This window comes from Accipiter gentilis, chromosome 2, assembly GCF_929443795.1.
Source record: "Accipiter gentilis chromosome 2, bAccGen1.1, whole genome shotgun sequence".
Taxonomy (NCBI): Eukaryota; Metazoa; Chordata; class Aves; order Accipitriformes; family Accipitridae; genus Astur; species Astur gentilis.
The window spans coordinates 42,259,937-42,285,248 of NC_064881.1; the positions used below are offsets into that span (position 1 = coordinate 42,259,937).

The 25,312-nt window shown below is 38.9% G+C and overlaps 2 protein-coding genes across 3 annotated transcripts in view; both read left to right on the forward strand.

The window, feature by feature from the left end:
• Positions 1-474: 474 nt before the first annotated feature.
• Positions 475-18,585, forward strand: FAM91A1 (family with sequence similarity 91 member A1). Of its 2 annotated transcripts, XM_049826868.1 has the most exons (18): positions 475-631; positions 2,564-2,648; positions 3,375-3,526; positions 4,424-4,481; positions 7,000-7,067; positions 8,276-8,389; positions 9,444-9,534; positions 11,809-11,871; positions 12,917-13,023; positions 13,790-13,828; positions 13,934-14,046; positions 14,969-15,087; positions 15,515-15,627; positions 15,828-15,914; positions 16,617-16,749; positions 17,436-17,584; positions 18,063-18,197; positions 18,364-18,585. In XM_049826868.1, exons 1-18 carry the CDS (start codon positions 560-562, stop codon positions 18,451-18,453), a joined length of 1,788 nt encoding a protein of 595 aa, XP_049682825.1. In that variant the 5' UTR covers positions 475-559; the 3' UTR covers positions 18,454-18,585. The 2 variants fall into 2 exon arrangements, with proteins under 2 accessions (XP_049682825.1, XP_049682833.1); XM_049826876.1 differs by lacking the exons at positions 17,436-17,584; positions 18,063-18,197; positions 18,364-18,585 and adding an exon at positions 16,093-16,145 and having other exon boundaries at positions 16,617-16,635.
• Positions 18,586-23,781: 5,196 nt separating this feature from the next.
• FER1L6 (fer-1 like family member 6) overlaps positions 23,782-25,312 on the forward strand; it is a 137,787-nt gene continuing 136,256 nt past the window's right edge. The window contains exons 1-2 of the mRNA XM_049826813.1: positions 23,782-23,904; positions 25,010-25,079. Of these exons, the coding sequence (XP_049682770.1) occupies positions 23,883-23,904; positions 25,010-25,079 (92 nt within the window). The 5' untranslated portion in view covers positions 23,782-23,882. The remainder of the gene's footprint in view (positions 23,905-25,009; positions 25,080-25,312) is intronic.

Genomic DNA, 25,312 nt, shown 5'->3' on the forward strand with positions numbered 1-25,312 from the left:
AGGTAACGGGGGTATTTTCAGCTCGGATCTGTTCCCAATCCGAGGGAACAGTTAGCGTAGGGTGAGCGATAACCTTCTCAAGGCTGAGGTGCCTGGGTCTCAAACGTCCTGTACAAGCACAAAGCGCCTGAGGCCTCCACGCTCGGGCCGCTTGCTGCCGCCGCTGCTGTCGCGACAGGCGACGCCTCCGCTCGCAGCAGCTTAGTAAAACCGACCGAAACGGCCCCGCCGCCCGACCAAGCAGGAGAAAGAAGCCGGAGACCGGCTCCCACCCGGGCGGAAAGGCGACCCCCGGCTCCCTCAGGGCCGCCGCAGCTGAGGGCCCTCCCGCCCGCCGCCTTGCGCATGTGCAGCCGCACCCCCCCGCCCCGCCACCGGCCGTATCCCGGGGTGACCGCCCCGCCCTCTCCCCGCTCCACCGGAACTGACGTCTACGGGAGCTTCCGGGGGCGTAACGCGGAAGCGGCGGCGGGCGGGAGGTGGAGACGGAGGCGGCGGCGGGCCGAGGGTAGGGCGGCCGCTGGTCCGGAGCGCCTGCCGGCGGCCGGGTCTGCTCGCCATGAACATCGACGTGGAGTTCCACATCCGTCACAACTACCCCTGGGGCCGGCTGCCGGCCAGCGTCAAGCAGGTGCCGGCGGGCGGGCAGGGTCCGGGCTGCCGAGCTCACGGTCCGGGGAAGAGGAGAGCGGGAGGGCGCCAGGCGGAGTGCGGGGAGACGTGGGGACTCGGCCCTGACTGTCACGGGGGAAGGCAGGCGGCCCTGGCCACGGCGGCCGTGGGGTGCCTGCGTAGGGGGGGGGGAGGTGCGTGGCTGTGGGGAGAGGGGGGATATGGATGCGGGGAGGAGGGCTTCTGTGGGGGGAGGGGGGTATGAGGAGGGTGTGGGGTCTGCATGTGAAGAGGGGGGAACGTGGAGGGTGCACGGCCTTTCTGTGGGAGGGGGGGATGTGTGTGTGTGGTGTCTCTGTGGGGAGAATGGGATGACAGTGGCGTGGGGCCTTTATGTGAGGAGCAGGGGGTATGTGTGTGTTCCGGGGGTGCCTCTGTGAGCCGGGGGGGGGGGGGGGGCGTAGAGGTGGTTTGAGGTCTCTGTAGGCAGAGGGAGATGTGGGGGTCCTCTCTCAGCTTGTGCAGACTTGAGACCAGCTGAGGTGGGTATCCCTCACGCAACCCCTGAATAGCATGAGCTGAACCAGGACAGGTGTCCTCGGAGACTTGTGCAGCCCAGTGTTTTGTTAGCCAGGGAACTGTGACAGTGAGTGGCTCGTGGAAAAGAAAACCTCATGAAATTTTGATTTACTGGATTTAATGGGCCTCTGATAGCAGAGGAGAGGTATTGTCTCGGGTCAGGAGGAGGTTCTTGTCTCCCAAGTCTTATGTTGCTTGAAAGCAGAGGCTGTTAAGCAATTGCTGCTCTTGCACAAAGGAAGGATGGGGAGAATGAGTGGTGACTGCAGGCCCTGAGTAATTGAATTCCTTGAGTTTGAGATTTCAGGAGCTCTATGAGGGGCATGAATGATGATTTCTCGTTACCTACCCAGCTGAGTACCATACTGTTGGCTATGTGATTCTGGATAGAAAATATACCAGTAGTTAATGTATTATTTACTTTGATGTAACTTCTGGAATGCTGTTTTGTTTACTTTAGAGTAGTCCTTAATGTTTTTGTACTTGGAGCAAATACTCGGATACCTCTTTGGATATTTAATCAATTATGAACCGTGTCTGTGATATCAGGTCTTTCTTTTCTAATACCCGATTCTGCAGTGTGCGTGCAACTTGTTTATCCTGAATATGCAGTAAAGTACCTTTTTATCTGACGATCTTTCTTAATATGAGCATCAGTGAGGGAACCAGCAGGGTGACGGTGGGGGAAACAAACCCAGATCGCTTGTAGAAGAGTAATACCAGATCGCAGAGTAGATGAGTAATATGAAGAATTTTGAGGGGACAGCTTTTGAAATAAGGCATTTAAAGCATCAACCAAAGTTCTCTTTTTATCTTCCTCTGTGATAGTCAAGTAATGTGCTGTGCTTATGCCTTGATCTTGTGATGTAAGATCACTTGATTGCCTTACTTGTGTGAAGCTACAACTTGAGATGTTTCGTTATTTATTTTTTGCATTATAAGCTTCTTGGGTGCAGCGGTTGAAGCTTCACGTATCATTCACCATGCTTGGTTTATGCTACACTAATTCTGGGTAATTCTTCAAGGCTGCAAGATGCTGAATGCTTGGTAAAATGCTTGATGCTTCATGTCTTCTAAAAGACAGTTAAAAACTTCTGATTTGAAAATTAGATGCTCCCTTTTTTATTAGAAAGGTACTAGGAAAAAAAATCTAAAGATTATTGCTTAAATCTGCATCCCGTGTAGAGAGACCTATTTAACTAAAAATTCTTTTGACCTTGCACAGAGACTAAAGATACTGTCACTGCATTGAACTGGGGGACTCCCTGAGTAAGGACAACTGCCTGCGTATGTTTCCTCATAAGACACTGTGCAGTGATTTAACTAAAAAGGGTTTTGTGCATGGCAGCTAAAAGGCGTTTATGTTTTCAAGGGTCTTGGAAACTCTCAGAGGGAATATGAAAGGCAGGTCGTACTGTACAGCATCCGCAATCAGTTACGATACCGGAATAACTTAGGTGAGTAAAGAAGCTAAATAACTTCTGATTGCTTCCCGATTCTTCTGTGTGGAAGCTTGTCTTTTACAGTAAAACTGCAAGAACTAGTGCTGTTCAAAGGTCCCTTCTTCCCTGAAAATAAATACTTTTAAATGACAAAACATCAAGAAAAGTCTTGACTTTTGTGTCCGTTTGGCAGGTTTTCTAGTGAAGTACTCTTTAAGATTACTGAGTTGGCAGGTGGAACTGAATTCCTGCTGTAGTTATGCTCCCCTTTTCCAAGAAATTAAGAGATGTTGCGAGAGGATTTGACTAATAAAATAAAGCCTATCACTAGATGAGATGCAGACAGTGGCCCTGACTCAATGTGAGCTATTGGCTATGACTTGTTTGCAGACTTTCAATTTGTTTTGCATTGACTGCATCCATTTGTCTTCCCAAAGTAGATAATAGTTTCCATAATTAAAAGATAATTTTCTACAGCCTGCATGAGTTCTCTCTCAATGGGGCACTTCCTGGTAACCTGTAAAATAAATCTGCTCTGTTCTAATGTCATCCTTAAAGGCTCCGAGAGTACTTGTATTATATGTAAAAATCCTTGGATGCTGAATGCCCTGCACTAGTCCTTTATTTTGGTTTTATTTTTCTGTCAATTGCCATTATACTATTTTTAATCCTTTTATTGTAACACTTTTTATTAAATTGAACGTCATAGAACAGTGTTAACTTTTTTTTCTCCCATTGTAGTTAAGCATGTCAAGAAAGATGAACGGAAATATTATGAGGATCTGTTAAAATACAGTCGAGATCATCTCATGTTGTACCCTTATCATTTGTCTGACATCATGGTAAAAGGTCTGAGGGTAACACCATTTTCCTATTACACGGGCATAATGGAGGTGAGTACAAAACTGTGGCGAGAATGTGTTGTTTTCTGTCCTAGAGATGTTGGTAATGGTGCTGTAATGCATATGAGGTAGTGTCACGTAGTTTCTTTGGTTTTGGGTAGGGTCTGCTAACAAGTAAGGAAACAGTAAAGAAAGTTTCCTGAGAACTACTTGTACCTGCAGTTTTTTCCCTTCTGCCCCTATTAGCCTTTCAAGAGCTGGACTTTGTCATGTGGAGCTGGGGTGGGACTCACTCCGAGGCCAGTCTTTCTCTTTTGATGTTTGAGATTTGTGACTCTTCACTTCAAACTGTAAAAGAAATACCTCATTCTGTTAGATTAATAAACCAAAGAGAACTACCATTTTTAAGAACCAGCACATTTGAATGGTTATTTTCTTTTTTGTTCTTTAAAAAGGACACTTAACGATATTAGAAGCTTTTTCAAATGCTTGAAGCAGATCCTTTTTTATGAGAACAAAGATGGTTCTGTTTTCTGTCAGCACTCTGGCAACCTTCTTCTATTTTCATTGGATATCAGAAGTGCTTTTTTTCTTACTTTGTGTGTAGTGATTGCAGACATAACAGATTAGTTGTTAGCTTATTCTGTTACTACTGTTATTCTGTGTGCTGTTTTTTTAAGACAGATACAGGATTTTGTTTATTGTTCTTTCAATCAGCATTTTTCTTTGTAAAGCTTACATTAAACAGAAGTCTCATTTTTTAATGTATTTAAGCTATTATGTAACGATTAATCCAGTAATTGGCAAGTTTTATATGGTAACTGACTTTAATAGATTTGTTTTAATTTCATTTTGTTCTTAAAAAAAAAAAGGTAGGCAGAATTTTGGACCTGCTTCTCTTGAAATGATGACTTTCTTGTTACAACTAAGTTTTCTTTTCTTTTTAAGGATATAATGAACAGTGAAAAAAGCTATGATTCATTACCCAACTTCACTGCTGCTGACTGTAAGTATTACCTAGTTGCATTACTGCTTTCAATGAGTTAAAAATAAGGAGGTTCTGAAAACGGATTTATGGGCATCTGTTTGCTTGAACATAAGCATGTGAATGAGGGTGTAGAAGCATTTAAATAGTGATATTAAGGAGTGTGTGCTCTCCATCCAGTGTTCTGTCCATATGGTCAGCACTGAAATTGGGCTGGTTTGAGTACAGATAGGCATGTGCAAAACCTTGTGCAGCTTCTGTCCTTGCTTGTATTGTATTCCTGTTTGCTTGGAGTTCTGGGTGGAGAGATCTTACTGGCTGTTGTGCATCAGCAAGCTGAGCTGCTGGTCCTTTCCTGATGTGTTTCTTGGCATGTGTTGGGCAGAAACCTTTAGCAAGATGCTGACAGGCTGTTGACAGTCCTTTGAGTTAGCATCAGTGTGGATTGAGGGATGATGTACCAGAAAAGATAGAGAAGGGAATCTGGTTGTATTGGGTCTGGCTGAGATGGAGTTAATACTCCCCATGGCAGCCCTCATAGTGGGGTGAGGCAGGCTGTCCCCCTGCAGTCCATGGTGGTCCATGGTGGAGCAGATATCCACCTGCAGCCCGTGGAGGACCCCATGCCGGAGCAGATGGGCTCCCGAAGGAGGCTGTGATGCCGTGGGAACCCCACGCTGGAGCAGGCTCCTGGCAGGGCCTGCAGATCTGTGGAGAGAGGAGCCCATGGAGCAGGTTTTCTGGCAGGACCTATGACCATGTGGGGGACCCACACTGGAGCAGTGTGCTCCTGAAGGACTGCACACCGTGGGAAGGACCCACATTGGAGAAATTCATGGAGGACTGTCCCCCGTGGGTGAGACCCCACGCTGGAGCAGGGGAAGAGTGTGATGAGCCCTCCCCCTGAGGAGGATGAAGTGGCAGAAAATAACGTGTGATGAAATGACCGTAAACCCCATCCCCGTCCTCCTGTGCTGCTGGGGGGGTTGGTAGAGAATCCGGGAGTGAAGCTGTGCCTGGGAAGAAGGGAGGGGTGGAGGGAGGGTGTTCTGAGATTTGGTTTTATTTCTCATTACCCTGCTCTGGTTGATTGGTAATAAATTGAGTTACTTTTCCCCAAGCTGAGTCTGTTTTGCCTGTGACAGTAATTGGTGAATGATCTCTCCCTGTCCTTATCTCGACCCGCAGGCTCTTTGTTATATTTTTCTCTCCCCTCTCCAGCTGAGGAGGGGGAGTGATAGAACAGCTTGGGTGGGCACCTGGTGTCCAGCCAGGGTCAACCCATCACACTGGTATTTTATGACACTCCTGGATGTGCCAGATGTTTTATCCTGTTTTCTGTTAGACTGTTGTGGGTATGGGATGGGGAGAGTAGGAAAACAAAAATGTTGAACCTGGTGGAGAACAGAGTAAGAGCAGTAGCCTACTGATAAGTCTTGTAGAACAAAATGTAAACTGCTGGCATAGGGAGGGTGTTAATCAAGCCTGCCACTGAGAAGTTATTTTTAGCTAAAAACTTCATTCCTACCTTTGGTATGAATTTATAAAGTTGGCTTTAAAGATAATGTGTAGTCAGGTGAGGAGTAGCTTGCAGCTTTTGAAAATATTTGGGTTTGGTGGTTTTTTGGTTGTTTTCTTGTTTTTTGGTGGTTTTTTTTTTTTAAAGGATATTGTCAGTTAACTCTACTGATTTGCCTCTATGTAATGTTCACACTGGGGAAACAGATAATGAAAAACTTTTTTCCTCAGTGCCATGTAGCTTGTTGGAAATCTAGTGTTAGTGAGCAGTATGAAGAGAGGAAAGGCTTCCCTGTTTTTTGTTTTGGTTTGGTTTTTTTTTCCCCTAGTAATTCTGTTATTTTAGCAGCAGCTGCAGGTCAGTGACTGCAGTATAATGAAGTTAAACATGTTTATTAACATTTTATCATAAAAACTGTTGTCAAACTAGAAAGTTGGAGTTAAAACTCAGGAGAATATGGGTTGAAACGAATGAGTAGTTTTCCAGTATCTGTTCATAGTTCCTTAATGGTTGAAGGATAGAGATCATAGAATTAAATTTTGATTTGGTTTAACTCAACTATATTTTAATCATCTTCCTTAGAGGCTTATGTGGCCTTTTGTGCTCTAATTTTTAGTTTAGAGTTTTAATCCAGTGTGTGGTGTGGGCTTTGTTAGGGGGAAGAAAAACTATCGACCAAAGTCTGGTACAACTTCAGTTGTGTTAATCTGAAGCATAGTTGCATAGTGAGTGTAGGAGAGAGAGGGATGGGATTATTCCCTGCTATCTTGTGATTTGAGTGATAGGGGATTTTTTTTTTGCCCATACAGACTAAATGAATGGGGATGGATTCTGGTTTTAGATGCACATGGTTCTCTGTCAAATTCAGTCAGAACTGAATTTAGCTCCTATAACTATCCTTTGGGGAAGAAAGAGTAATTAAAATGATTATTATAGATGTAGGTCTGATTCTTTGAAGAATGTTTTATGTATCTGCAGCTTATACCTGTCATAAGAGAAATAAAACCTTACTTTTTTCAGGTCTAAGACTCCTTGGTATAGGAAGAAACCAGTATATAGATCTAATGAACCAATGTAGGTCTTCAAAAGTAAGTTTGTCTTTAATTACCCCTCCCTTTCCTTCACCCTTCCCTCCGCCCCCATATTATTTCATGGGAAATGAAGAATGGAATAATTTCATGGGCCTGGTTAGTTTAATAGTGTGGCTAATTGAGTGTGACATAGTGTATTGCTAATTATATTGTGTTTCCTGAAGTTAATAAAGAGCTTTTTAATTTAAAATTGACAGATAGCAAAGAAAAGAGATTGAGTGCTATGTATTTTTTTAATCCTAAATTTTCAGAGCTATATTTACTCTACGGCACCAGATAACTAATGTCTCCTGGCCAGTATAAACATAGAGTAATCATACTGGTTCTGGAAGTATTATTCCATGTTTCTATGGGTGCAGTTGAGATCAGAGTTTATTCTGGGTCAGTCCTTCATCTAGGTGTAAATTTTTGTAGTATGTATGTTTTTCACTAAGACAATGGCAATGAGCCTGAATAGGCATCCTTGCATGTGAACAGCACATGTAGAAAACATTGTAATGACTGTTTGTAGAAGTAGGCCCTTTAGTTCACAACAGTTCCTTCCTTTCTTCAGGAAACTCGTTAAGTGCTCTTGCAGTAGCTTCACAGTGCTCCTTCAACCAAAAGTGTGCTTACCAAAATATGAAGCTGATAGAGTGAACCAAAAAGTAATGGCTAAACAATGGAAGAGAAGCTATTTAGGTCTATAAGTAAACAGTACCCTCCAGTTTTTCTTTCCTGGACTGACACGCGCTGTACTTTTTTACCACCATGCTTATTGAGGATGTGTTGTCCTTTAAAGTAAATAAAATATATTCCTGAAATGTGTTTAAGATCATTGAAACTCTTTAAAATACCCCATTTGTATACTTTGTTGTGCTCTCTTACCTGTTCATATTACAAAATGTCATAAATAGTTTAAATTTGAACTTGATCCTGATGTATTTGAGTAGTATGGTTTTTAATTAGTGACACCTACAATATGGATGAAAATAACATCATCAGATGTAAATAATTTTTTTCCTTTCCATTTTCATGTGATTTGAGAGAGGAGGGAGGGAAACTTACTAAATGACAAGGCTAATAGTATTTGCATGTGTCCAGTCTGTGAATATAATGTACTTAAAAATGGATGTTCATAAAAATGAGTTTATATAAAGGTAAATGGCTGTCTGCACATGTGAAGTGCTCTTTATTACCATCTCAAATGGACTGTACCACTGCAGAAATTTTTCAGAAGGAAAACTGCTCATGATCTATTACCCGTGAAACCTGTGGAGATCACTATAGAAGCGTGGTGGGTTGTGCAGTCTGGCTACATCACTGAGGATGACATTAAGGTATTTTAGTATGGATTGTATCTCTACTTTTGGTTGAATACTGAGAGTCCCTGAAAACAGGGGCTTCATTTTGTGTAGAGTACACAAAGATTATGTTGCAGGTTTATAACGACTCTTTTATAGAAATAAAGATTGGAACTAGTGGAAACTGTGATTTCTTTGTTGACATATTCTGCCCTCTCCCTCCTTTGTACTTTCTGCACTTTATACACTGCATCAACCAACCTGTGGTAACTAATGTTTGTGGTAACGTGCTTTGTAGGGAACAAGCAACAAAATATGTTTTCTTAAATTTCATGTTTAAGCCCTGACAGCTCAGTTTTGACTGAATCTTCACCTTTAGTATAATTAGAATCAGAATGTTAGTGGACTTTATTTGATATTTATTTTCATTGTTTCTGCTCCTCGTGTCTCCTTATTTTTATCATTATTTGCACGTGAAAAACTTGTGAGCTGACTTAATGTTTCATCCTCATGCTACTTTCATTCTCACAGTTTCTTTTTATAGTCAGCTAGTCATTTGATCTGGGTTTAATTCCTTTTCTGTAAGTCTTTTGTTTAGATTGAAACATTTTTAAAGCAGTGATGGAATCTTTTTTTTTTTTGGCTACTATTTGGAATATCTTAGGCAGTGGCTGCTTATATTCTGACATCCCATCAACCCAGAGTAGTTAACCTGAAGCATATTAGTTTGATATTGTAAAGGACCTCTTTTTAGAACAATTGTAGTTGTGTGGCTGAGCATTCAGTTTGAAAGTTTTAAAGAGCAAACCTATTATACTGTGGACTTTAATTGCCAAATACCTGTGCAATTAAGTACTACAGCATGCATAATTTTGTGTGGGGACAAGAGTAAAAAATTTGAAGACTTCAACGGGAACTGCAGTGAATTCTTCAGTGCAAATATTTTGATCAAGACCGTGGGTTACTTCCTATATTCTTATATTACTTATGACTGATATAAGGCTGAAATATTAGGGATTTTTTTGAGTGGTGTTAATTAAGTTGCATAGACTCTTTTCTACAAAAGACTAAGATGATTTCTTTTACCTAGATTTGTACTACATCGGAGAAGTCTGCTATTGATAAGATAATTGATTCAGGTCCTCAGCTTGCTGGTTCATTAGACTTCAATGTAGTTCACAGTAAGTTTTTAAAGAAAGTCCTTTTCTGTTTGTGGATTTTGCTTAGTAAATTCTGAGAGTAGTGTCTGAAAACTAGGAATAAAAGGGGATGTAGAAAGCTGAAGCATAAGAGGAGGTAAATACTCCAGAGCTTGTACAGATTGCAGTCTGGATTTTGTAAATGGTTTAACAGTGAGCCATTAGCAGCTGTTGCTCTGTTATTGTTTGATTCAACAAATTCATTCATTAGAAACTGTTGGTAAAGATTGCGGGGGAGGTGGATGTAGATTAGGCAGGAGAAACTAAAATTAAAAATATCAAGAGTTGGTAATCCTGGGTGGTAAAACTTCACTCCTTGCTTTTCAAAGGAGAGGTTTTGTGATTTTTTTTTTTTCTGTTCTGTTTGAACACCGTAAAAATGGGACTTAAATCTAAGACGCTGTCTTGTTTCTCAAAGGTCTGCAACCATTACTGAAAAATGGTGTGCATGTGTCTCCCCATTTCAGGGTAACAAGTATTAAATATAGACAGATCATATTAGGCAAGGGAGTACAAATTCACTGACAAACTCCTCCTTGAGAAGTCTGTCTGTAAATGCTTGGCTTATTACAAGCAATTGAACTTATGCACTGTAGTTTTCCTAAGAAATTGCGGCAGAATTCCACTGCCTGTTACTGAAGCAGAACAAAGCAATAAAAAAAAAAGTGAGGTAGGTGAAATTCTAGCTCTGGAGTGGATCCTAAACAGTATAGGGCTTAAGAAAATTTGAGTTCTGAAAACACTTCATGATCTTTCTCTAGAGATGGACTGGTGTTGCTTGTAGAGAGGGTTACAACTTGGGTTTAGTAGGTTTAGAAGGATCTAACATACCTTTCTACCCTAACTCATGGGTAGAAAAAGAATGTACAGATGATTAACGTAATGGACTGTCAGTAGGATGGAATTTTATGGGGAAAGGGGACTATTTAGTCCAAACAATGATGTCATCAATACATTTTGGGTACAGTAAGTGCAGATGTATCAGCTATGAGAGCTGAATCTGAAGGAGAGACAGTGAAAAGCACCCTTGGCATGCTGATGGCCTGTAATGTCATCCTGATCCATTAAATCTGGTTTGTTCATACATATTAGTTTGCATAGCTGAGTATATGTCACTGCGTGTGCTGAACAGCAGTTGTATTAGCATGAATTCAGGTTAGTTGTTGGTTTAATGTAGGCATTTTATTTAAGATCTGATTGGGGGTAGTAATTTTATTAGATATACTATAGATACATACACATGCTATAGTGGGGCTGAGCTCTGTGTGTGTGTGTGTGTGTGTGTGTGAAACACCCTGACAATCTACTTCAGGTGTTTAATAGCACTTCACCTGAGGGTTGTTGATACAATTCCTCCCCACTGTAATGAACATAGTGTGGATGAAGTGATGGGTAACATCAGAGGAACCACTGACAATAAATTGGGCTTATTTTATACTGTGTAATTTATCTTTATGCTTTACTGTTAGAGTATAGGTGTTACAAACCTTAAAGTCTAAAGATAACCATGATGAAATGTTTTGCCCCTTCCTTAAAAACTTCTCCCTGGCTTATCTGCTCTGCCGAACTCAATTGAGGTGCTTAGCACTCAAATCAATCTCATGTGGGGAAAGTGTCACTTAAAAATCTACTATATTATTGTCATTATTGTATGCAATCTCTGTCTATATCTGCTGCAGCTTTGGTGATGCCTTGTGCTGAAGTGCCACAGAATTTATCTTTGCAGTTGTTTATAAAAGACTTTCTGTGAAGATGTGTGGGAAGGACTTGTGAGCACCATCTGAACTGATGTGATTTAGTTCGTATCCTTGCTGCTAGGTGTGCAAGTTTCAGCCTGAGTTAGGGGAGAACCAAAATGTAGCCAGCATCCTCAGCTGACAAAACTAATTCAGGATAAAAAAACCACTTCTTGACAGTACAGTTATGATGGTGAAATCTAAGTTAACATTTAGGCAGAGATGCACTCATCTTTGTCAAATGTAGCTACTTTGATCTGTGGTCATTATACTGTGCTGTCCTGAAAATACTTCTAGAGCTCCAAGTGTGTTGCATCAGACTGCAATTAAAGAACTCTGGTTTAGGGTGACACTTCTTTAATATTAGATGTGGTTTATTGATCCATGTGTTGCAAAATAATATGCTACTGTGGAGGCTATTAGGAAAAATTACTGAATTGGCTGATGGGGAAGTCTACTTTGTATCATTAGTACTCTGGAAAATGCTTTTTTCTAAAACGATGTGCTTTTATTTATAAAGGTTTGTATAACAAAGGATTTATTTACCTTGATGTACCAATATCTGATGACAGCTGTATAGCAGGTAAGTAAATATTTAGTGGTACTATACCTATGTTTTCTTGTTTTTGTTTCAGTTATCCTGTAGTTCTCTGTCTTGGAAGCTGCTTGTCTGTGTGTATGAGTTTGCTTAAACAAAACTTTGGAGCTATGAAATTTTTTCATGACTAAATATTTTCAACAATATTAAAATGTTTTTTTTGTGTATAGGATTTATTTCTACTTGAATTCTTAGGTTATTTTCTATACATATTCAGATAAGATTAAAGAGTCATGATATGAATGACCCTCCTATATGTTTGTAATGAAAAGGAAGAATAGCATAGAGAAACATAGTTGCCTTACCAAAAGGACATGGGTTTTGACTCCTATTTTCTAGACAGATGCAACTTTTTTATAAGTATTGGTTCCATCCTTCATGGTCTTGTCACCTCAATTATAGTCATGCACTGCCTAGGGACTCTGTAGGAGCTTAAACTAGCACAGCATATGGCTGCCCTTTGAACAACTCCTTATACTATGTTAGTTCTCAGGGGTTTCTGAATTCAGTGTAATCTGCAAAGACATACATCATTTGGAACCTGGCCATGCAGAAGTACCTGTCGTTGCTGTAGTAGAGATCAGTTAAGTGAAAGTCCTCTAAATACAAGAGACTCGATGCATAGATAATAGTTTTGGGAGTATCAGCTCTGGAGTGTGTGGGTGGGTTGGGTTTTTTGTGTCCAAAGCCATGATTTAATCTCCATCCACATTACAAAATCATTTTGTAGGCTGAATAACTGGAAATTATCTGTAGTGGATGAGCAAGTGAGTGCAAAGCTATGATGGCAGGTAGAGTGGCTTTAGTTTTTATAAGAGAACACATTACCAATGATTACTTTTCTTAAGGAGGAGGAGCATTTAAAATACCATGTATACTGTCTTTAGGCTTTTATTCTTTGTGACTGGGAAATCCTCAAAATTACAGGTACCATGAAAACTAAAGAAGTGTAAATTTATTTTTCCCTTTTAATGCAGTTTCAGTTTAATAGTTACCAAATTGTAATTTTGCAAGTAATTCTTCTTTTTAGTGCCACCACTTGAAGGTTTTGTGATGAACAGAGTGCAAGGTGATTACTTTGAAACGCTCCTGTACAAGATATTTGTTTCAATAGATGAACACACTAATGTGGCAGAGGTAAGTAAAACTTGCCCTGTGTCAGGGAGATAGGAATATTTGAAAGGGCTCAAAGCACTCTGCTGAAAATACTAAAGGCAGGGATGTGGATCCATATGAAGTTATTTTATTCAGAGGTATTGCCAGGGTTAAGATCCAATCTGTTTCTTTTATCTTGAATGTAACTTGTGCAGTGCTTCAGGCTTGAAGTGCTTCAATTCAGTGAAACAATTCCATCAGGTGGAATGAATTTATACAAAGGTGACTAATGTAGACTATTTCCTATGACCTAGAACTGGAACAGACTCTGTTTTGCTAGTGTGAAATAAAAAAAATAAAATAACTTTTTTCTTTGGCAGTGAAACATGCAGGGTGTTGGCTTAAAGTAGAATAACTTTTGCGTATTTATAACTTTAATATGAAAAATATGTTTTCTTAAGGTTTTACTGTTAAAACTTGGTGAATAAATGCCTGAAAAATACCCATTAAATATATCCAGGATTTGTTTCCCTCCTTGCCTGTCTTGTGATGTACATGATTAACCTAGAAATGACACAGTGGAAGATAACCTCATATTTCTTTTGCGTGCTATCAAGTGTGGCAATTATGAGACTTCGTCCCCTTTTTCATCACTTTCGATAAAGACAAAATTGGTTCTACCAGTACAGGCTGGGTTTAAAAATAAAGAAAACCAACAAAAAGATGCTGAAGACCACAAGTGGGTGAATTACTCTGGATTGTTAGTACTGTATTGTTGATGTTGATTCTTTCTTTTTTTTTTTTTAAGCTTGCAAACGTCCTAGAGATTGACTTATCTTTAGTAAAGGTATGTGTGTACAATGCATCTGTTGAACTTTATATGGAAAGTTCACTGTCTTGCAACATGATTTTGTATAGCAGTGGCTTATTATGTGTATGTGTGTTTCTTCAGAATGCTGTGTCCATGTATTGTCGGTTAGGCTTTGCTCATAAAAAAGGCCAAGTAATAAACCTGGATAATCTTCATCCATCATGGAAGAATGTTCCTTCGGTAAACAGACTGAAGTAAGTGTCTTCATTCTTTCACAAGACTTATTTTTCTCACTGAAGAGAAATCTTAGAACCAAAATCTGATTGTAAAGCTATTGGTTGATTGCTTTGACTTTTGCAACAACAAATCTCACTTGGCTTTTTAATGTGTATAATGACAAGAATACTTGATCTTCTTTAATCTGAGGATAAGGGGTGGTAATTTAGCCTGGAAGTTTAATGTACTACTTTTGTTGCTGTTACTCAGTGCTGGCTTTTTGACCTTTAAATGCCTAGTTGCTCACTTCTGAAGCAGATAAGTGTACACTTGGCTTAAACTCCTGGGGCCGGATATAACAGCTGTTACTGTGCTATTACAGAGACAATGTCTCTTGGCACTGCGGTCAGTGAATATGTACATAAAGTTTGCTTGCTTGTTGTCAGGTACTGTTGCAGTTCTGTCACTAATGCCCTCACATATATGCATATCTATATCTAATCTTGGGAAAGTGATGTTAATACCAATCAACAGAGGGTTCTCCAACTTGGAGTGCCAAGTTGCATTAATTAAGAACTGTCAGGCACTTTTAGTTCAATACATATTAAGCTATTTAAAAGGGCTGTTATGCCGGAGTTCTCTTTTAATGCTAATTCAGACTGTGAGCACAAAGTGAATTAGATTTTTTTTTTTTCCCATTGGATTCTTCTTCAGCAATGATGGTTTGATTTTTTTTTTTTGGATGTCTTTTTCAAAATCTGGTATTTTCAATCCCCCAAATAAACTTTTCTGCTGAAGCAGGACTCTGAGGGACATCAAGCTTGACTGGTTTAGGGCTTAGAAGTATTGAAAGGCATGTATCAGGTATGCCTGTGCATGGACTAAATAGCACTGGAAGGCAGAAATAGTTCTTTGGTGCTACAGTGACCGATAGATGTGGATTTTAATTCACATTAATAGGAGTACTTTGGACCCTCAAAAGATGCTGCTTTCATGGGACACTGGGGAAAACAGAAGTCCTATACAGGAAGCTGGGTCATCAGCCACAGATACAGATACCAACAGTCAAGATGATCCAGGTTAGCACTAACAGTAAACTGTAATACATTAGGATCAATTATTTTTCTATTGCTAGAGTGCCATAGGCTGTCAAGGGGTCTAGAAACAAGTAAAACACAGATTGTGTAGATCTGTTTTTCATATGGAATATACAGTGGGGGAGGCGGTGCCTACTTCTTGGTTTAAAATTCTTTAGCCAAATGGCGCTTTTTTTCTGAAGATGAGGCTGATCTGTATTATGGATGTCAATTGACGCAAAGATACCAACTTCTGAATTAAGTCAATCGGTAGTTTAGTAGTGATGAGGGAATTCTGTTCTACTCAGTATGGCAATAACTAACGTGTTTTTTTCTCTTCTATTTTTTTAATAGATTTGACTTAAACTTGATGATTTTATTTTTAAATAAAACAAATGTGATAATATATTTTCTTTTTGTTCTCTATTAGCTGAAACAGCCAGCGTGAGCAGCCTGAATCTGTCTAGTGGACACACAAAGCGTATTGCCTTCCTGTTTGATTCTACTCTCACTGCCTTTTTAATGATGGGAAATCTTTCACCAGTATGTCAAAATTGTTCAATGTATTATGTCAAGAATAAATATGTAGAGCTTTAAAATGTTTTGACTTCAATATGATACAGCTGTAATTATTAAAAAGACTTCTGTATTGTTTGTTGCTAAGAAATGTTTTTGCTTAATAAAACTTTTACTTGCCCATTCCATTCTCAAAGAATTAAGGCAGTTTTGTTTTGTTGTTCCAGAACTTGAAAAGTCATGCAGTCACTATGTTTGAAGTTGGGAAACTGTCAGATGAGAGTCTTGACAGCTTCTTGGTGGAGCTGGAAAAGGTAATCTGTTACATGTTTGACCAAATGCTTTTTCAGCACTTGAAGTGTTAAAGGGGCCAAACCCCCCCTCCCTGTATTTTCATTGTGTAAAACTGCTTATTTAGCAATACAATGATAAGAACAAGCACCTTATCATACCAAACCTAAGTGGTTCAGTTAAAATGTTTCTTATGTACAGCATTTATACCTCTAGTGACTTTCAGGGACACACTGTGCATGTATATGAATGTGGTGAGTACAGTGAGTTCATGAACTACATCTGCCTGAGTCTGTGTGTACACACATCTGCATTAGGGCTTGTTCAATGGAAATAACTTTCTTTTTAGTAAGGTGTTAATATTTCTGAAAGTCTGCACATCACTTTTGTAGGAAAACTTGACCATTATGTGCTGGAATATTTAACCTATCCACCTTTTATAGATAATTCTAGAAGGACAACTGTAGAATTATGTAGGAGGACTGCTGTTAATTGCTGTATACTTTTATATCAGTCAGGATGACTGGACATTTAAATCCTTTTACCTGAAGACTGAGTCGTAGTTCTGATTTATAGATGTTGTCTTTGTGTACTTTTTGACTGTTGGTCTAGCATGGCCAAGACTTACTTTTCATGTAATAGTTGCTGTAGAACACCTTTGCATCTAATTGATGCTTGTGGAAGCAACCTGCCACTTGTATGTATGTATTTTGTTTCTTGTTTAGGTTCAAAGCACAGGTGAAGGGGAAGCACAACGGTACTTTGATCATGCACTTACACTGAGAAACACAATACTTTTTTTGCGGCATAATAAAGACCTAGGGGCGCAAGCTGTACAGCCTGATCAACCAAATAATGGTACTGTGAATGCTTGTGAGGAAATCCTTCTAAGTTTGTTTACTTATCTGCTATGGACTCAGCTTTCTGATTAAACTGCTGTTTCAGAAAGCAGTCCTTATCCTAAAATTTTGAAGCCGAAACATCACTTTTGGATCATCCTTTGAGCATGCATTACTGGTTATGCCTGTTGAATGACATTTGGGTGCCAAGTCTTGCACTTAACTTCCAAAGCAACAGATTAAAGCACAATGATGGCAAGACAAGCTGAACTTGGGAAAGAGATTGGTTTCAAATCCTGTGCTCCTGAAGGGCATAATAAAGGAGTCATTGGTTATTCAGAGTTGTTCTGTCAAAGAAGCATTTTTCAAGTCATGAAAGGGAATGTATTCTTCTAATGGGGGTAGATTATTTTTTTATTTTTTCTTTTAAATCTTACTGAACTTCCTCAGTATCTCTGTGCTTATTTCTGGGATTAGTTAGTTGGTGAGGAGCAAGCTGTAGTTCTGTGCCAGCCAACCCTGTATGACTAGAATTGCTGAAATTATGTACAGATTTATTAAAATTCACCCCAATAATTTAAAACTTAGTTGTGGAAAATATTGTATTCATGGCTTAGCAGGGGAGAATGGAAAACCTGAAATCATATTTTGGGTTTTATGTTCCATCTTAAGTGATAATTTAAGAATCTTATGTTTTCAACATAGGGTTTCCCTTGGACCTCTTACGATGTGAGAGTTTGCTCGGCTTGGATCCAGCTACCTGCAGCAGAGTCCTCAACAAAAATTATACTCTGCTGGTTTCCATGGCACCACTCACCAATGAAATTCGACCTATTAGCAGCTGTACACCCCAGGTGAAAAAAATACTGTGGGTTTTCCCCCCACTATCTAGTAATGTAATGTAATATGTTCTTAATAGCTTTGTTTTGAATACATCTGTTAGATGTCCCTTTTAAAATGACTCAATTATTGGCATGTAGAATAGTATTGCAATTCACCTAAAAAAAAAAAAGTTTAGTGAGGAAAAATGTGAATACTTAGGAAATGAAGTTTGTTTAATTTATTAACAGTTTATCTGTTCAAGTAGAGTCAATGACAGATATTTTGTTCTTGAATTTATATTAATAGAAAATATCTTACTACCACCTTTCTCTAATAAGTCTTGCAGTACTGGGCTAAGTACCTAGAATATCATAAGTAGCAGAGTAATACATTTGAACTCCTGTTCTAGATTTATATTTCTTTAAAACTGTTGATTCTTAAATGATATCTGTAACATATAACAGCTGCAATATTAAGTTATTTCTAATTTCTTGAATAATCTCTCTTCAGCATATTGGACCTGCGATACCAGAAGTCAGTTCAGTTTGGTTCAAACTGTATATTTACCATATAACTGGACAAGGACCACCCTCTCTGTTGCTCTCTAAAGGAACACGTCTTCGAAAACTTCCAGACATTTTTCAGGTAGCGTATGCATGAATTTATTCTCCCTCCCTTCTCCAACTGTTTCAAAGATACGCTGTACACTATTTAGGGATAACAGTTGAAGTCAGAGGTACATTTCGTTATAGATGATGTACCTTTTCTAGAAGCAAGTTTTACATACCATCTTGATTTGTTTCCTTTCTAGGTTCTGAAAAAGGAATGCTACTTAGGTCTCTCTTCTTGTCACAATGTGACTACAGGGTATTTGATGCCACCCCTTTCAATTTTAGTGTAAAATGTGGTACTGCAGTCATTGTGAATTTAAGTTTGTAAGCCTACCCCTAGAGTGTGTTACAAAGATGTAGAAGAGCTATATCAAAAGATAAATGCCTAGTATATTGTGGTTTTTCTAGTATCATACAAGGAAGGACTCTTCTAGATATAACTTCACCGGGTTTTGGAGATGGCTAAGATGATCACTTCCAGCTTGTCCACTGTAGAAATCTGTGATGGAGACTCTGAATTTCTAGGCTGTAATTCTCCCTGCAGTTTAAATGACGGAATAATTTAATAAAGGTTGCACTAGGTTGGGCAAAAGGTCTTCCTAGCCCAGTAGCCTGTGTCTAGTGGTGGCTGGAAGTAGGAAGAATAAGCACAGTATGTAATATTTCCTCTTAAGACCTTTCCAGCCCACCACATGTTCTGGTCTGGAACTTCCTGAGCTGTATGTTATTTTGTGTATATAGAGGTTGTGGAATTCTTGTTTCTGCAGTGATCAGTTGCTCTCCTGAATTCCTTCCAGCCTTGAATCCACCTAACTTTTTAGCATCTGTACAGTGCTTTGGCAAGGAGTCCCACAAAACAGTGCCAGGTGATCAACTCATGCCTGAAAGACTTCAGATGCTGCATTCTCCCATTCTGTCTCTGAGATGCTAATAAGGACAAATGTGCCATAAAGGAGTACTGTTAGGTATTCTGTATGCTAGGCAAACCTCGGTGGAAGTGGCCATGGCAGCTTCTGAACTTGCCTGAACCAAAAATAATTTTATCTGTTGACTTTGATTTGGAATGCTGCAGATGCTTAGCAGGATTTGGGTCTTGCTGCTCACAGTAGAATTAATAAAATAATGTTGTTCAAGTTTATAATTGCAGAGTGGCCTCTACAGTTCTCATCACATCATTCTGAGTAGATACTTGAGGAGCTAAATACTTTAGAACGGTATGGAGACATTCAGAGTGGGATGTGCATTCTTTGGTGTACCTACATCAGCAGTCCTCTCTGGCTCTAGGATTTGTAGATGTATTTTCTATTCCACAAAGCTCTTTCACATGTTCCTTCCCTTTCAGATTTCAAAAATTTTGTAGATACCCATATTTCGAAGACTTACTTTAAGATAACATAGGATTAAGTGAATCAAGGCTTCTAGAGCAGAAGGCATTTTGTGAGGCCATTGGTGATGAGTTTGATTCAAACCTTAGTCTGTCATTAGCTTAAACTTCCAGTAAATGTATGGATTGTGCACTTGTATTAGTAAAAAGCATTCAGTGTTGGTAGCCTTGGAAAACTTCAATACTGCTTGAATATCAGTGTGCTGGTAGGTCAGGTTTTCTTGTACTGAATGATCTCACATTCTGCACAATCACAAACTTATTGGAGCTTTTTTCCTCTGCATGCATATGTGAATGCTTCTGCTACTGTTTTGGAGTGTCATTTTCTTAGGGAACTGTCAAGACATTTCTAGAAGTCTTTTGGAGATGGAGGGGAATTCAGTCTTGAAAACTGAGAAACTAGGAAATTACTTCCTAGTCAGTGTTCTTGTCTTCCTGTCCCTCCCCCTTGGATAGGTGTTTTGGGGATTGATATATCTTTGTTCTCTGTTGACAGTGTTAGTTTATCTAGCTTATATTTTGCTTTTAAATTTATGCTAAGAGGCTGTTGCGATGGCCACATAGCTCTAAAGGAATTGGTGACTGATATCTGCTGTTCAAAATGGCATCTTAAGTTTGAGTTTGGTAAACTTCTGTCTTTACCAGGAATATGAACATGAGTGATCCTTGGTACAAAGTAGAACATTGTAGAGTTGTAGTTGCCTGTGGTAACTTCCTAATTGTAACAATATGCTAATGCCTAACTCCACTGTTTCACTTTATGTGCTTTGATAGTCCATTACTACTGTAAATATTCTTAATTTCTCTCTTCTAGGGCTACGATCGCTTACTAATAACATCTTGGGGTCATGACCCAGGAGTAGTTCCTACTTCAAATGTGCTCACAATGTTGAATGATGCTTTAACACATTCTGCTGTTCTAATTCAGGTACAGAGTGCTCTGTATAAATGATGAAAACTGTGCAAAATTTTTTGAGTTATGCTGTTACGTGGTAGAGGAGATTAACAATGTAGGAGAGCTACGCTTCTGCCAAGAGCTGAAAAATATGTTTAACTTCTGTAGCCAGTGCTGCTATGATTCAGTGGTGGTCAAAACATGGGTTTTGAACTGAATGCATATTATGTACGCATTATTGCATTATGGGCAGACGTTTTGCTAGCTAGAAATGAGATGTGGATTTACGAGTGTTGGGGATATAGGAAACTGGAATGAAAGTGGAGAATCCACAAGCTTTTTAGACAGCAGTGGTAAAAGGAATAACAGTTCATGCTCCCCATTACAAGAAATGTACTTTTTTGGAGTGCATGGTATTTAGCTGTTACAGTAAAGTATGAGCAGAACATGCTATTTATTACAACCAGCAGAAATAGTGGGTTTGTCTATTTGGAGAAGTAAAATAGCTTCGTCTTCTGTTTCTTCAGTTCAGCTGAAACCTCAGAATTAATCATTCAGATAGATGTCTAATATTGTAACAAACATAAAATTACACATTCTCAAAGGCCCACTTGTGACAGCCTTGACTGCTCAAAAATGTTACGTATTTAGGGGTGGAAACTCTGTTTGCTCCACAAGTGCTCAGCGATTAGGAAATCTGTTTATAACCAGTAATTGGAGAGAAAAATTGTCGCTCTTCACTGAAATTTAACCTCATGGTGTTTACTTGCATGCATTTGGGGGAGAAGTGTGGGGTATTTGATTTAATTACTTCAGCTAAGCAAGAACTTTAATGTATAAATATCTCATTTTGGTTATTTGTTTCATCAACTTGACTTGTACTCATTAAAAGGGAGCACAGGTAGGACTAAGCTAAGCTGATGAGTATATTTTTCTGTTCCTAATTTAATTTATTGGTGTTCAGGGTCATGGAATGCACGGAATGGGAGAAACAATGCACATACCTTTCCCATTTGATGAAGCTGAGCAGCAGGGAGGTAACTGACTGTCTTTTAATGTAATCTCTACACCACCATATTTTTCTTGCACACTACCTTGTGCAGTAAGGTTACAATAATCCTTTTAATACAAATTTTTTTGGACTTACGAGTCAAGTTAGATGAGAAAATGGAAAGCATATTTGAATGGTTGACAAGTCTGTTCTGAGCTTAGAGATACGGTCTTCTTCCTTCTATCTTCTCTGTCCTAATTAGACTGTTTTCTGGCCTTTCTTCTCTCCTAGCACAGATGTAAAGAAGTAACTTCCACAAACACCTTTGAGTCTTTCTTTGTGCGTACTTGCTTATTAACTGCATAAATAAATCTTCCATATATTCTATTCAGCGTATCTTACCTGTAAGACAGGTGAGACCAAAACTGAACAAACTTATCTTGATTAGTAGCACTAGGAATTATTATGGGGGTTTTTCCTCCGGAAGAGTTTTCTCACCAAAATCTCCTATTCCTTCAAAGTCTGCCTAGCTCAACTGATTTTGAAAGGCAGGAATGAACATGTTCTGAAATACTCCTTGATGAGTACAACACAAGCTTTGAATAGTTGAGGCCATAGCCTTCCCAACTGAGAGCTGTCATAAAAATGTGAATTTCCAGGTATGAAATCTAAAATTATTTAAGCTACAACTTAGCTTCACGTCTAGTTGGCCCGGATTTTTTTAACTTCCTGGTTTAGTTTTTACTAGGTTCAAAATGAGTTACTTTTATATTTGCTCTCTCAGGGATGCCTTTCTTCCAACTTGATGCTAGGTTAAAAAGCTTGAAGGCAGAATCTCTAAGTTCTAGCATGAACAACTCAATGTTGAAACTCCTTGTTAACCTCTAATACCGTATTCTAATTCTTCAGAATTTCAGATATGTGGCACGTGTATCTTGTATTGAATTTACCATAAAAGACTTTGGCACTGAAAGAGCTGGACATCTGATTCCTAGCTGAACCTTGCCATCCCTGCTGTCTGTATGTGTCTGTGTGCGAGAGAGAGATTGTCTTCTGTTTGTATTTTTCCTTCTCCTTAGCTCTTTTATTGTACTATAAAATACCTAGCTTGGTCTGGGAAGACTGTGATCACTTATGTGTTATCCCAGATCTACCAATGTGATCACTAAGATGGAGCATTACAAGAGAGAAAAAATCCAGATAAAAACTTAGCCTGGCTTAGAGATGAACTATATGGTTGTGGAGGAGGCTTCTTGTAAAGTAAGCTGGAATATGTGTTGTTTTCTACTAGATTTCTCTCGTGTGAACATGGGCATTCATACGGCTTTAAAAATACTGAGAAACAAAGTAGACTTGCAGCATTTTTGTGGCTATGTCACTATGTTGAATCCTTCAAGTCGGCATGCTAACAGAAAGCTGAGTGATGCTTCTGATGGAAGAGGTGGGTTAATAATAATTGTCTCTTTTGGCTGCGTTCCCTTAATTTCACATACAATCACTTTAGCAAAGGTGAACAAAGGATTAAATACTTTGATTTGGAACTCTGCAAAACACTATCCAACACAGTTAGGAACCCTTTTTGAGTGTAAATCTGTTGGCAGTAGGCTTGCTTCCTAATTCTTCTTTGCAACTAGTTCAGAAATAGCACATACAGGCTGAAAATCACTGGACTAGAGCAGTCAACAGAAGAGAAAAAGAATAATTTCAAAATATTAAAAGTAAATTGTGTCATTTTTGTATACCAGAACTTAACCTTACATAAGTGTGTTGGGGATCCCTAGGTGACTCTGGTTCTAAAATGAGTCAGACCCTATGTTTCTCCATATCCCTTCCTCCACTTTTATAGCTGTATGGTCTTTGGGCAAAGCTTGTGATGTTTCTTACGTCAGGTGGTAACTATACTTATATTCATCTACATGTTTATGTAAGAATTACTTTACCTTTAGGAGAGGCTGAACTAGCGTCAGGATCTGATGTAAATGGGAGCACAGAATCATTTGAGATGGTAATAGAAGAAACCTCAATGGATTCTGCAGTCAAGCAAAGCCTTGAAGGTAAAGCATGACAAAAGGCTTGTACTAAACATTTTCAGTCCAATGAGATAGCTTGTTTTTAAGGATCTGAACACATTCTTGTTTGATTATTGTCTGGGACAAGTGCAACACTAACTGTTCTTCCTCCTTAAAATCAGATTCCCTTAAATCTTTGAGCAGTTCAGTAAATGAACTGTCTTTAAAAGTTTGAACTGTCCAATGGATCCTGATCTGAGATAACTTGATTCTGGGGTCAATATTCTTGCTTTTGTCTTTTCTTAAAATTTGATTGCCTCTTGGTTTTCTTTCTGTAGTACCCACAACAGAACTGGAATGGGTTCCCCTGGAATTATGCTTTGGTATTCCACTCTTCAGCTCTGAGCTGAATCAGAAGGTCTGCAGAAAAATTGCCACTCATGGATTATGTAGAAAAGAAAGGTGAGCTGTAATTTATCAGCTACAGGTTTAACAGGTTGTATGTGTTATGTCCAGAGCTTCTGCAAAAAATGATACCTGCAACTCTAAGAGCAGACCTGAGCTAAGTTTCATAGAGTACCTAATTCTAGTGTGTAAGGTGGTTGCTTTATATACCAGCTATAATGTATAATCTAGTAGTCCTTAGTTGTGAAGGTTAAGATTAGGCTGGTTTTTTAGTTTCTGCAAGGTGAAATTTAATTCTTTGTAGAAAACTGTCTATGAACAGATCAGGAAAAAAGTAAATTTGGGTGTCTTCCTACTCCTTTCCCCTTCCTAGCCTAGCATAGGCTTTCTTTCCTCCTCCTAACTGTTCTGGGGTGGCGGTGAAAGCATACTGGTAATGCTTTGATATAAAATGCATTTAGTTCTTGTGGAAATTTTCTTTTACTATTGGTATCTTATTTGCTAAGTTTAGTCATGGCTTATCATCAAGCTATCTTCTGCTTTTTACTGTAGCTTTTCTTTATGAAAGATTACTCTTTCAATGGTGGGATTTTTGGGTTTAGTTTTTTTTGGTTGGTTCTCTGTTGTTTTTTTTGGTGGTGATTTTTTTTGTGTGGTGGTCTTTTGGTGGTTTTGGTGTTTGTTTGTTGGTTTTTTTTTGTTGTTGTTTTTTTTTTTTCCTAGGGCATGGTACTGGAGACCAAAAATAAGTCTGCTTGAAAACATGGCTGAAGGATTTTATTATAGTAGTTGACCTGCTTTTTTACAGTGTATAACTAATCTGCTTCTTAAAAGTCTTGTTACCAGACTGTCCTAGATAAGAATGAAATACAATGAAGTCTAATATATTAATATCTTATGTAAAATAGCATTTTTCAATTGCAATAGCTTCACTTTAGTGCGTTGTAAGTGGTAGGGAAAATAGATCTAGCTGACTAGACTCGAGCAGATGAGTCAAGCATCTCTTCAGTGATGACAATATTATCAAGCTGTAAGTGTGAAAGCTTTTAACTTTGTCACATAGTGTTAGGCACTACTAGAATTACTTGTGAGCAAGTCACTATGGTGGTACTTGTAAAAATTTGTGCACCTTGGATATAACTTCTCTTTTTGTTTTTGACAGCCTTCAAAAACTCTTACATTCCAGTAGAAAGCTGTCTCTTCAGGTCCTTAATTTTGTTCATTCATTCCAGGTAAGGAGCAATAATCCAGATGTAAATCATTCTGTATGGTCTGTCATCCCTTTTTGCCTTCCTACTTGCCACTCTTGGGTGTATAGAAACATACATAGTTTGTTTTATTTGCTTTTTATTTAAATTGTAATTGTATTAAGAGCACTATCAGCCTCAAATTCTACTGGTAGCAAAAAGCGAGTACTTCCTTATCCCTTTTCCAGCCTTATTTAATACTTGTCTCTTAACCTCTG

Excerpts from the sequence above, each read along its gene's own strand:
- FAM91A1 (XM_049826868.1), top strand. The coding sequence starts at position 560 with ATGAACATCGACGTGGAGTTCCACATCCGTCACAACTACCCCTGGGGC. Across the intron at positions 8,390-9,443 it reads TCACTGAGGATGACATTAAG|ATTTGTACTACATCGGAGAA; the intron begins GTATTTTAGTAT and ends TCTTTTACCTAG. Across the intron at positions 11,872-12,916 it reads TGATGACAGCTGTATAGCAG|TGCCACCACTTGAAGGTTTT; the intron begins GTAAGTAAATAT and ends TCTTCTTTTTAG.